General features: G+C 35.6%; 1 protein-coding gene across 5 annotated transcripts in view; it reads right to left on the minus strand.

Annotated features, from left to right (window-relative positions):
• Positions 1-451: 451 nt before the first annotated feature.
• Positions 452-13,878, minus strand: part of LOC103718451 (uncharacterized) — a 31,813-nt gene continuing 18,386 nt past the window's right edge. Inside the window, exons 2-11 of one of the 5 annotated variants that reach the window (XM_088714020.2) lie at positions 13,765-13,855; positions 11,745-11,822; positions 11,082-11,645; positions 6,130-6,741; positions 5,820-5,974; positions 4,716-4,903; positions 4,491-4,624; positions 4,023-4,378; positions 3,825-3,928; positions 452-1,048 (exon numbers count right to left, since the gene is read on the minus strand). In XM_088714020.2, the coding sequence (XP_088570146.2) occupies positions 978-1,048; positions 3,825-3,928; positions 4,023-4,378; positions 4,491-4,624; positions 4,716-4,903; positions 5,820-5,974; positions 6,130-6,741; positions 11,082-11,570 (2,109 nt within the window). In that variant the 5' untranslated portion in view covers positions 11,571-11,645; positions 11,745-11,822; positions 13,765-13,855 and the 3' untranslated portion in view covers positions 452-977. Of the gene's footprint in view, positions 1,049-3,824; positions 3,929-4,022; positions 4,379-4,490; positions 4,625-4,715; positions 4,904-5,819; positions 5,975-6,129; positions 6,742-11,081; positions 11,654-11,744; positions 11,844-13,764; positions 13,856-13,878 lie in introns of all 5 variants that reach the window. The other 4 variants (XM_088714019.2, XM_008807282.6, XM_088714018.2 and 1 more) reach the window with 4 other exon arrangements.

Below are 13,878 nucleotides of genomic sequence, written 5' to 3' on the forward strand. Positions count from 1 at the left end.
TTTGCACGATTAAGCAGCAGTGGATGGTAAGATGAACAAAAGCATAGCCACCATTACAGCGGCCATATTGACAAAGATGGCTTGCAATGTCGAAAGGCATCTCTATAATTATTAAAACTTTCTTTACTGATTTACAGGCTTTTACACATATTCATCATGATTGGCTTTCTGTTACTAGAGTAAGGATGGTGCATCCCACATAACAGTAGTACATACTCAAATTCCCTCATTTAAAGATCACTGTGGTTTCTTTATTGGCTCTGCAAACTTGTAGCAATTAAAAAGTAATTGGGTTTAAAATTTGTGTTGAATAAGAGTGTTTTCATTATGACTTTGGGACCCAAAATGGCAGGACTCATATTGCATCAACTTACCAAAATTTTCAGAGCCTTGAGCTCACACCTGGTATCCCTGCTAAGAACAAGCCAGCATCCCATGCGACTATGTGAGATGATTCACACGTTTGTACATAACTATAGAAAGGAATTCAACATATGTTATGGTAAAACAAATGCTACAAGCAAAACTAGGGAGAACTCTGGACATGAAAAAAAAAGTAAATGGCACCCACATGATCTTCAAATTTATTCCGAGATTGAAGAACAATCACAAATTAATTGACCGGAACAAAATACAATTATGGCATTCCCAAATATGGGAGATCTGACTGGGCATTATAAAGTGGTTGATAGAGTACAACATGAATGCAGGTCTTTGTTCACATGGCACATCAGAAACCTTGTCATCAGCTCAGAAATTAGAACCGAAGGCATCAGCTATGAATGTGAAAATAATACGTGCACCCTTCGGCCCACATTGGTCCTCAAATAGGCAGAAATGAAATCATTTAGCGCTAATAATCTTGTTGGTATGAACCTCCATCCATCCAATATCATACAAAACCTAGCAGGCAACATTTTGATCCACCAAGATGACTGAGATAACTGAATAACAGGATACAGCAGGTTTAACGTGCACTACAAAATCCCTGTTGCAATGCTGGAAGTCGCATATATCTTCAATGAGTACTCTGGGATATATGTCAGACCTGCTATGTCAAAAACCAGCTCATGAAAATTTATCACTGGGATTAAATAGAAAATATATATTTAATTTCTCAATCTACCACAATCACCGGGAACTAAACAGAAACTATAAGACTATCTCATCAGAAAACAGTTTTTGTAGTTCAAAATGGCATCCAGTGGATAAATGAACATCATTCATTCATCTACTTATATACATTTTAGTCAATATAGGTCTTTTAAAATTCAAAATTCCAATATATATTAAAATTCAAACCAGGTTCTTTCTTAAAGTAAGTGCAGCAACAATGAAGTTCAGTTAATTGCTTTTAAATGTATAAAAAACCTCATGCTGGACTGGTATACCAAGACAATCTTGACCCAGTCAAACTGTAGTACTTAACTGAAAAGGATATATAATATCTACACAGAAAATACATAGACATCATGAATAATTATTTATATCATATATCAAATGAACTTATCAGACAAAACTAGATTCAACTTTCCATTATATCCAAGTATGCTCAACTGTGTTTTGAAGTGCAGAAGTGATTCATTCTGGTGCACCTCAGATTATAATTAGATGCATGTCCACTTGGTGCTAAGTCAGTTTTATTTGAAAAACATGCTCTACCAAATATGTAACCAACCACTAAGAAAACCTCCAAATAGCACCTGAAATTTTTTAATATGAAACAAAAATTCCCCATTTTCAAATGTGTAGAGTTTCTTAAATGATAGCAGTGAAACAGACAAGGGAGTTTCTTTGAGTATACATAAACAAAAACATGAAGCATAATAAAAGTGAATAATTACACATTATAAAGTTTCCAACGGAATATGTCAGGAAAAGTTAGTCGTTCCGAAAATAGAGAACTATCAGTTTTGGCAAGCAAAGCAACTTGTTCGCAGAAACATCCACTGTACATAAAACATCGCATATCTATCATGATATTTGACACTTCAGGAAAAATGAGAGCACCCACAACTTGAGGATAATTTCCAAACTTTCTTATTTGTTTGGTCAGTATGATTTACATCCAGTTTCAAGCCAAATAACTCAAGTAAAAAAAAAAAGATTAGAAAAAAGAAAACCTTCAGGGATAAGAGAGATGAAATACTACGGTATAGAAAATATTGGGTGTTTGGGACACTGTTGATTTGGTATATTAACTGATACAGTGATATGTTGAATAACATGAAGCATTAAGGGCCTTTTTGGATGCCAGAACATCTTATTAGTCCACTAAGAGCTTCTGACAGGGACTTATGTTCTAAAGATATATGGATGGAGGTGACACCCAGAAATTGGAGAAGCCGAGCAACAACTAATCCCAATTTTTAAGAGAGAAGCTAAATCACCTCGAAAAAGGGATTAAATATGCCTAAAAATAAGGGATTATCTGTTGCTGACCGCTGCTTTCTGCCATGAGCTCTTGATGAGACATTCGTTTCATATGTAGTTTTAAAAGAAAAGAACATGCCTATAAGATCTTATTTCTCTGATAAGATCTTCCAGCATCCAAACAGACCTGGAATACTTGCAAAAGCATAGTGATGCCCAAGAATAAAGTAAATATACAAAAACGAGAAATGAACCTGCAAGCCACAATGTCAAGGGTGATTGTGATATGATAAGCATTTGACCAACAATTTAAAATTGAGATTGAGTTGGAAATTTAGTTAAGTTGTATGCCACGTGCAACTTATTAAAGAATATTAAGCAAAATATGTTACATTGGATGATTTTGAATGAAGTAGAAAGATTCAACTTACAGTGAACTTTGTACGCATGAGTTGCCACGAGAACAAACCATGGTGGCAGGTACAGAATAAGATGGAAACAGAATGGACAGATCAACAGACTTCACAGACACAAAAAAGGGAAGAAAGGTGAGGATGATGGGTATTTCCACAACTATATACATCATAACCAACTAACCAAAAGTCAATCTCTTCTCCCTTTTACTTTTTTTTTTCTCGTATGTTTCTTTTTTTTATCATTTCTTGCCATTAAGTTAAAAAAATAGAAGTCATTGCAACTCCTGTTAAGATGGAAATAGTACATAAAGACACAGAGACCAAGCGAAGGAAGAAAAGTGGAGGTGGGGTGGGGTGGGGTGGGGTGGGGTGGGGAGATGATTATTTCCCCTATTATATACATCATAGCCAACTGCTCAAAACGAAAAAAATATTTTCTTCACTTGGTTCGTGTTCACCTGTTTGTGATTCCCCTTCATGAAGTCAATATCTTCTTCCCTTTTTCCTTTTTTGTGTTTGTCCTTTTTATTATTTCTTGACATTAACTTAAGAAAATAGACAGCATTAATCTCCTAATAAGACAGAGATAGTATGGGCAGATCAACAAACACTCATAGAGATTAAAAAAAGAAAAGAAAAGGAAAAAAATGTGGGGTTGGAGGGTGGACAGAAGGGATTATCACATATAACCATATACATCATAACCAACCATTCAAAAAAAATATATTCTTTACATGCTTCTTGTGAACCTACATGAGGTTCCCCTCTATTAAGCCAATCTCTTCTTCCTCTTTTCTCTCTTCATCTTTCTTTTTTTTAATCATTTCTTGATATTAATTTATAAAAATAGGCAACATTGTATCACTTAATATGTCCTTAGGATTCTGGATCACTAACTTGAACATGTTGGGCATTCATTCAAATTCACAAAAGATATATAAATTTTTAATTCCAATGAAGATTATGTGAGAACACCAAAAATTCTGAAAAAGAGTTGGGGAAAAAATGAATTTTCAAAATTATGCAGAGCAATACCTTTCTCCTTGACAGCTATTTGAAGTGTATCAAGTGTAACTATCCCATCAGTTAATGGAAGTAACTCAAGCTTGACTGTAGCGTTCGAATGTGCAGGAACACATCTAGTTGATCATGGAGAATAAAGATCTCAGTTATTTATCCAAGAGCTATATATTTACTAGTTTTGGGTATAGAACAATTTGAATATTTTATTACCCTAGAGGCACTGTGCTCTGCAACCATAGATGTGTACAGCCTGAGTCATTACTTGAAATCACATGAGACATTGAATCAGTCCAGTGCTCAAGGGAGCTTGATCTTATTCCACCACTATCACTCACTTTTTGAGATTCTGTTGAGGCAGGCATTGAACTCAGCCTATGCGTCCTGATTCCAAGTTTATCCCCACCCATCCTTCCCATATACTCATGAAAACTAATAAAAGGGTCCATTGGGGCTTTTGGTGAAGAGTTCAAGGATAAAACTGTAGGTGAAGAAGTAGATGATTCTGGAGCAAGAACAGTTAGTGTAAGATCTTCAGATGTTAAATTAGTAGCTTTTAGAGTTAACACCTGAAAAAAATCACAAGAGATTACATTCATTAGAGAACACATTCATATGTCCTGTAATTATATGTTTCTCCATATTGCTAATGGACCAACACTCAGAAAATGCAGGAGAAACCTGAACAGGAAGGTGGGGTGCTTTTGCATTTGCTCTAATAGTTTGTTGATATGATTCTGGTGCTACAGTGATCATGAGATCTCTTGCAATGCGGGGTCGCCAATCTGTCAGCTGCTTGAAAAATAGTTTTGATTCTATTGCAAAAGAAATTACAGGTTAGAAGTCAAACTAATAGCATAAATGCTTATAGAAAGCAATTGATTTCCAACAGTATAAAGATATTACCAGTATAGTTGCAGCGACATGATACTAGAATTGCATACTGATCTGCACTTCTTGATATCATATGCACATTTGGCACCATGGTACCCATCTTTGAATGTGGTTGCATAGAGTTTGTCTCACCATTGCCCCTAAAATCTCTGTTCAGTGTAGTTGCTGGTTTGAGAATGAAAGAATGTTCCTCGCCCCTCCTGCACAGGTACATACTCATGAGAACAAGCATAGATGCAAAACTAGTAAATTTTCTGAGGTGTGGGTGACAATTTAAGGGATGCTTACACAAATTGTCTTCATTAATGTCTGATACAAGTGACTGTACTTAAAATGAAATTATAAATATATCTTCCAAGAAAATAATATTGTAAATTTCCAATTTGATAAAATATTGGATTTACCAAGTATGACTTTTATATGCATAGCTTATGTCTAAATTTTCCAAGCAGCATTCACGATATCCACATCTACATGCATCATATTAGCTCCAGAGGTATATGGCTAAATAGCATTACAAAAAGGCACGTGAATAAAAAATATAATACATAAGTCACTAATCTGGTATCCAAGATTTGAGTGGCAGTTCTTCTAGGTATATGTAATTGGTAGATTACAAGATTTAGTTAACCAACTTCTTAATAAAATCCAGCAAGTGAAAATCATTCAGTACGCAATGAGCTTTTAATGCACATGCCCTGCATTCAAATCTAGATATCCAAATTCTTGGTATATCCAGCAAGTTCTATAAATATTTCACTTATCTAAGCTATAGTTCTTTTTGTTTCCTATATTTAGATTATATTATGCATTTCATCATTATCAATTAATTGTGTGTATGTATTAGCACATAGGGTTCCCCAGAATCTTTTTATGCTTCATGCCAGCATCGGATACTGAAACACATCTTCAAGTCAATACAGAGTTATAAATGGGTGGGCTATTGCGTTCCTTGCCCTTCCAAAAAAAGGATCAATGCAGAGTTGCCACTCAAGGTAGCAATAAACTTAGATTCTGTATGAGTTTGTCAAATGTACATACATACGTACATATTTATGTATAAAAATAAAAGCAGGAATACCACACTGGATAACAGCAAGAGTATCGAACACCAACCTGAGGGCAAGATTGGGTAAGCTATGACCATTTCCTGTCTCAGTACATGCAACTGGTAGGGATACAGATGGACCTTCTTTTGAAGCCTCCTCAAAGACAACAGTTATTGCATCCAAAAAAATAATAGAATCTGGTATATGGGCTGGCATCACATTCTGCATAACAAAATATAAATGCTAGCCTGTTAAGATCGGTTGCAGCATTTGAAAAAGTAACAAACACTTCCTAGACAAAACAAAGAATATATTGCTTTCAAATGAGGATCATAAACAAATTAATTTGATATAGTAAAAAAAATAAGTACTTATACCTTTATTTGGACACAGATAAAATCCTCTGTAATGCACTCAGCAGCAAAAGAACGGATTTCCAATGGTTGAATGATTTCAAGTTTTCTCCGCCACCTCCTGCCTGGTAAGTATATGCCTTCCAGCCCACAGCGAACAGAAAACCGTTCTGGCTCTAAAGAAACACCTCGAAATGATAAAATCCCTGCATTTCCCATATCTCGACTTCTTATTTGTTTCTCTGGTGAAAAGCGGTCAAAATCTTCAAGATCAAATGCTGGTCTTGAGTTGGAAGGAGGAACAGCAGATGAAGGTGGTCCGGTAACTTGAGGAAGTGAAGGCATGGAGTAGCTTCTAAAATGACCAAACGAAAAAATTTGTGAACTAGACGATAAATTTGTTTTCTGAGATATACTTGAGCTTAAAGGAGGTGATAATGGACGCGAAGGAGGTAGAGTGCGATCCAAGGGGAGCAACCATCTAAGCAGGTCGTGACATGGATCCTCACTATTCGGAACAGGTGAGCTACTGAGGTTCTCAGAAACAGAGTTGCTAGCTTGGTCCTTCTCAAATTGAAGAATCTCAAGAACAGGGTCTTTTATAATGCCAATTCCAACATTCACCTGTAAAAGAACCTGCATCCTTCCAGCAGACAAAAACAAGCATGATAAATCAGTAGTATATGGTTATCCGAGAATTTTTTCACATAAAACATAAAAATAATATTTTATCGGAAGATAATGCTGAAGGAAGCCATTGGCATTCAACGAATATCAACAGTGAGTTATCATAAAAACAATGCAGACCATCTTAAAGGGCACTTTAGTATTTGTGTTAAGAGGCTTGGATTGGTATTCTAGTACTGTATTATAGAAGTAAGTTTGAGAAGAAAAATACATTTTAATGACACTTTTTTTTGGAAAAATTCTACGAGGATGCTTCATATAGTATAGAAATAAATTTTGAGCAATGGTTCATAATCATTGGACTCATGGAATTCATTGTGCCTATTATGTCTTATGGATAAGAAAAAAATCACTTTATTAGTGGAACCTCTCATCTGAGATTAACAGGATCATGAGTACCCGACGTATTATGGATGAGAAAGAAATCACCTTATTAGTGGAACCTCTTATCTGATATTAACAGGATCATGAGTACCCAGACGTATTATGGATGAGAAAGAAATCACCTTATTAGTGGAACCTCTTATCTGAGATTAACAGGATCATGAGTACCAGACGTACTCATAGCTCCTCTATATCTCTCACAGTCTCACATGACAGCACCTCTGCTCAAAAACTTCAAATTGCTGAGGATAGATTGCATGGCTTAATTTTTTAGATACTGGTATTCAGCACATGCAATGCACATGAAGAGGGAACATAAAGTCCATGTTCTTTCCTCCAATCAGTGTGTTGGACTACCTTTTTTTATCTTTTTTCCTCTGCAAGTTGTCAGGTTTCCTAGACAGGGTCCTAGTTACAGACAGACTAGAGTCTATCATCCCCCACTCCCCTCCCACATCCCGTTTCATTTTCTGATCTTCTCTTTTCCACCTTATGTATGTGGTCACCAAGGTGAGCTGAACGAACCGATGATGGGCAGTCATGTTTGGAGCTTCCATAATATATAGCACAGATATATATATAGATCTTCTCAGTTCAACCAATTGACCTGGCAGTTGGACAGGTGACTTGCTGAACCTGCACATTAGCTGGGGCAGTGCCTATTCTGTGTGCAAATTCTTTTGAATATGAACAATTAGTTCATCTATGGCAAGTGTAGGCAAACACATGCTTTAGATTAACAATTTAGAGTAGTTTTGCTACCATTGGAAACATGTCCGCGTGTGTGTGCATAGACACGCATGTACATATGTCACCATTCCTTCATACAAGTAGTTAGTGATCACAAATAAGCACCTTTGGTTTGCCTGTTTCCATTACTCCTTTATAAATCTTTTATTTCTCTATCATGAAAAGTATAATATAGTTTCAAGAACTCTTGAACTTTGCTTATGCTTAGCCAAACCTTATTAATTGTACCATATGTTATCATAGCAAGAAATTATATATCCAACAAAACTACCAATAATAAATGAAACTAAGGTACTGACTACTGAGATCATTAGAAAAGCTCTTCATATGCAGTTTATTATATTGTAATACAAAAGCGATCTCCTTGTTTGTGCATGTACAATATCAAAAGTTTACATAACCAATAAATAATTTCCATGGTTTATCTTTGCGGCATAAAGATAGATTAATTGGACAGCATCCATGTCATTTCTCTTTGTTCCATTACCCTCTTCATATACCAAAAATCACCTTCAATTATTGGCACCTTATCTTAACTAAATAACCCAATTAACTATATAACCCATGTAGTCCTAACACCTCTTCCTTCTCCATCCTTTTCTAAGTTTTCACGACTTCAGAACTTCAAATTTATCTAATGGATCCATAGTTCCTCTTCTATTGTGCTCTTACTAAGTATAGACCTATAGTGGTATCTGTATTTAACAATGTGTAGAAATCACACTACTGTCTTCTTTGCTATGATTCTCTTTGAAAAAAAATCACATGATCCTTACTATCTACACTTGCACATTCAAAATATTATATCACAATTATTTATCTACATACTAGCTAGCATTTTTAAATAAATAAAAAAAAGAAAAAAACTATGTGAATACTTAGAAACAAAGAAACGGAAAAGCAGGCTGATGCAGGCCGACAATAACCCTCCCTCGAGATTCATGCTAAAGGCAAACAATCTGTAAGAAAGAACCATGGTCACCTCTAGGAAGCCTTAAATGATGGCCAAGCATGACCATATGGTAGCACTTGGCTCGCAAGTACCTCAAGAGCTAAAACTTTTGCAATATTGGTAGATGACGTAAGTATTAGCAACTCCAGGGCATCACCACACAAAAATTTTCAATAGGACCATCTTCATTGTGTCCGGCATCTAGTTAGCTTTCCAAGGCAGCTTGAATCACATCAATCGGAGATTGAATGAGAAAGATATGGCTGAAAATCCTAAATTGTGACAATGGTGCCAAGTCTGTATATTCTAATGGCAGAAACCATGCAATGAGATCATAAACTGTGCATTTGAGTCCTATTTGGCTAAGGAGTCATCTAATGGCAACCTTATGTCATTAGAAGGGTTGACACTTAACAGTTATGATGCCATTAGTCATTAGATGTCTCAAGAAGTCGCCTTTCACCCTTATGGCATGAGACTAGTTCTAGATTCTAGATTCTTGTTGTTGTTCATCTTTAAGCCAGATTCTAGAGGCACCCATGAGTCCTAATTCATTATAAGGGGCCCTAGAACATTATAAATACCCCATGTGCACCTCCTTTTTGCATTAAATTGTTACTGTGTATTGTCACTATGCCTCTAAATTGTTCCCATTAGCCCATGCATTATAAATAACACACATACTTATATTATTCAATTTAATTACTTACACCATTGCATAAACAATATGCTGAGAAAGGTTCAAACCACTGGCTGTACTGCAATCTATCCTGCCTTGTATTGCACGCTGCACCACCCTGTGTTGGCCAACCATGAGCAGATGGAGGGGCATACATACCCTACCAATACTTTATCAGTACGACCCTGTACTGCTGTACCATGGTACCTCAAACCAGTGATCAAGTCAAAAAATAATTCTGATTAAATCCAGATCATAAATCCACATTTTGAAAAGCATTGAAGTTGAACTCAGAATTATGGAAGTGCTTCATCCAATCATATCTTACTACCATATTAACCTTTCTCTTGGAAAAATAAAGTCAGCTGTAGAGTAAAACTCTAGCCCAAAAAGGCTCAAAGAAGGATTAAACAGATCTTTATGAATAGCTATCAACTTTTAGGAATTGGCTTCAAAGTCTTGGCCAAGGAACTTATGGCAAGAGTAGGGCCAGTCATGAAACCCAGTGGGTCAAGAAACCTGCCTCATAAGTCACCATTCAACTTCACACTTTGCCTTTCAGGCAGCGACCATCAAAAAATTTCCTAAACTTGGAAAGGTTCTAGATGAAAGTGGAAGATAACAAGGTTTCATATGGGAATATGGGATTTTTAATTGTTAACCACTTAGCACAAATCATAGACCAAAAAGTCAAAGTGAAACAGAGTCCCATTTTTTCTTGATTATGTTAAAAAGAATAAAAGAATTTCTAGAGAAGTAAAAGAATTGCAGCACAGAGTAGAAAAATATTGGTGGAACAATTACCTTTATTAAAGATTAGAGATTTCGACCTTAGACCGTTAACATGCAAAGTGCCTTGTCGAATAACAGATTTAAGTATTTAACTACATTTAATGTAATAGGTGAAGGGAACACAAAGATGCAATGTTAATGTGGAAGTCAAATTTCTCAAAATTAAGAACTATAACACATATTTACATGCAGGGGGACCCACACGAGTTTTTGCAACTTGCATGCACTTGTTATTTAAGAGTGAAAATGGAATACAAATACATATCACACAAGTGTTTGCAACTTTGTATGCACTTGTTATTTAAGAGTAAAAATGGCATACAAAAACAACATACACCACAAAGAAAGTTTATGCCCTAGTTATTAATTACTAACAATATTTACTCAAAAAAAGTATTTTATTACAAAAGTTTTGATGATGTTTATCTTCAAGAAAAAACAAATAGGAATATAACGTAAGCTATATCTTCAGTCACAATCTAAAGAACAATCAGCATCATGAACACAAGTTAACACAAGTTTGGCATGCCACATAATTTTGGGTGGCAATGTCCTCATACTGCCATTATTCATGAGAAGTATTAAAATACAAACATTTAGAGAACCAATGGAAGAATTTGGAAGAAGAAAAATGTAACGAGCAAATGATATGTGGTTACTATAAATTAAAAGAATGTTATCTAGTCTCTTGATTATAAAATGCATAAAAATAGAAAACTCTCTCAAACATACCACTATGTCACCATTGCGCAGGGAGTAGCATTTGACAGTGTCTCGAGCCAGTCCACCAGATGTATTACCACCAAAATTTCCCTTGTCAACAACTGCATTAAGAAGGCTCGTTGACATGTTCAATGATCCTCCAATTGATTGGAATCTTTCCCCTGCCATCTCAGAATTCACTGAGGATTGTTCTGCCACATTTCTCTTAGACCAAAGTGGTTCATCCAGCTGGGCAATTCGAACAAAGAAATTTGAATTTCTAAATCTTTCCAACAAATTTTCAGTCTGTTGCTTATGATCTTCCATCCTAAGGAGAGATTTGGTTGCAGAGATAACTCGTCTAGGCGTCATCTCGTTTCCAGTTGATATAGTTTCTCCATTGTCTTTTATATTTTGATGAACAGTTTCTTCATGTGTGCCATTGGCATCCCTGGATTTAATTCCTACAATTTTGGTCTGCTGGTTTCCATTCTGACTAGATTTACCATTTTTAGACATCACTGCCGCAACTCTAAATGGAGTAATGATTTCTGTGTCCTGCTTTGCTGCTGATAAGCATACCAGTATATGAATCTGTTCACCTGGGATGGAAACAGATCAGATCCCAACCAAAAAAGTCTTTTGGATGTAATGGAATCAGCTGAGAAAGAATAGTTTGAAAAATGTACTTACCAGGAAAAATAAAAGAACGGTCTAACAAACGCAACTGTAGTATATCAGGTGCATCACTCCAATTGTCTGGAAGTTCCTCTGTAAGTATAAAGTCAATAACTATGGAATAAATGATAAGAAAAATCTTTTACTTTAATAGAAGTATGGATAGTATCCCATAGACATGGTAATCAGCATTATCTATTGTAACCTGAGCTGTACAAACCTGAAAAAAGTTCTAATTTTAACAGGCAAGATATAAAATTGTTTGAGTCAAAATGATCAACTTTAGTCGAGGGGGAAGTGGGTACATATGAAACAAAATTAATAAGGATCTAGTACCATTTTTGGCAAACGATGTCCATGAAAAGTTCAAAATCAATCCATAATCTCTATCAATGCTTGTTATAAGTTTCATTCATGGGCCTCATCAGATGTCTGAAAGACAATCATCTATTGTTTTTTTTTTTTTTTGTTAAAAGCCCTGACCAGCAATTTTCACTAGTTGCTTAAGTAAATGAATGCCACAGGATAAAACACGCGTCTCAGCACAGTTAGACAACAATACTGGATCCTACCAGAATGGTAGTTAAGACAAAGGAAGCAGAAAGCTAAAAAATGAGATAAGGTTTAACATATGGAGCAAAAGGATTTATTAATCTATGCAAATAAGATAAGAGAAGATAGTATAGTAGGATACATTAAGCAATCAAAAACAAACAGTATAAACTACTACGAAGATTCTTGGTTATTTTTGTTTTATGAGTATAGGATTCATCAGCTATCTCACAACAATCTCAATTTGCATGATACCTGGCAGTAGACTAACAAAGCAGGACTTCTTCAACAGTCAGGATATTAAAATGAAAGAAAAATTCAATGCACATATGTTTATTACCACCAGATATACTCCCGCAAGTCCTAGCTGATTTAGGGGGAACACATCACTCATGGAGGGTGTGGGCTGCCCCCATGTCCCCAAGGCAACGAAATCAGTATTGTTAAAATATAATAAATCCAGTGGACATAATAGGTAAAAAGGAGGGAAAAGAAAAAAGAGTTATGGTCCTCAAACTTGACAAAAGTCATACCTATAAATTAAAATGTCTGTACCAAATGGCATTTCTCAGTTAAAAGTTCATCAATTCCTTTAATAGTTTGTAATTTTAATTTTTGGCAGTTAACCTATAATAAGATAGCCTGTTTTCCAACTGCAAGGGCTCAAGTGTGTTCTGAAATTTTCTTCTTTTCATCCACATGATTTTCACTTTTAACAACGATATATCACAAACAATTTTTGGGGGTGAAGTTCCAACTAAATTCAAGATCTATTTACCAACCTAAACCAGCTCAGCTTTAAAACAAGCTAAAGCCTAAAGATATTATTGAGGCAAGGCATAGTGTTTGTACGCAACTACAAGTTCTCCCAAACCAACATTGAGAAAGAAAATAGCAAGACCGTACGACACTCTTATCTATTTACGGCGAAGCTTGCACACTTCATCCATTTCCTAATTTAAGGGTGTGTTTGATGCTGCTTAATAAAGCACTTTGTAACTTTTAAAAGAAAAAAAAAATGTTTGCTCAAATGGTATCACTGGTTGCCACTTGGGCAAGGGGGCGAGTGCTTGATTCGAGTTGCAGTCAGTCCTTTAGAGTGGGGTGGGTAGGTGGGGATTAGCTCCTCCTAATCTTTAAAAAAAATAATAAAATAAAGCAAAGAAAAAAAAAAGAAAACATTTCTTAAAAAAAGTATTTGGTAATGGTACCTTAAAAATGCTTCAACAAGATGAAAAAGTCCAAAAAGTGCTTCTATGAGAAGCTAGAAAACCTAGGTCTGGCTTCATTTTTGAAAAATAGAAGCAACACCAAACAAGCCCTAAGCAAATTTGCCCCAACTAAGACCTTTCACTAGAAAATAAAATCAGTGGACAATGGGAGCTTCAAAAAACTTCTGATCTACAAATCTGCATTTGGATATCAAATTTAATTATTCCTTTGATAAACAAGAACTTAATGAACCAACTTCAACTTGGCCTACCTCAAGAAATCCATCCTAGGAAGTTGGCATCCATGTCAATTCCCGAATTTCCCCATGTCTTGCGTTGGTCCTTGGTACAAGCACTATAAAACTTCCTCAGCACAGAAAAAAGAA

The sequence above is a fragment of the Phoenix dactylifera genome, chromosome 18 (genome assembly GCF_051530095.1).
Source record: "Phoenix dactylifera cultivar Ajwa chromosome 18, Ajwa_hap1_PhDact_Kaust_v1.1, whole genome shotgun sequence".
Taxonomy (NCBI): Eukaryota; Viridiplantae; Streptophyta; class Magnoliopsida; order Arecales; family Arecaceae; genus Phoenix; species Phoenix dactylifera.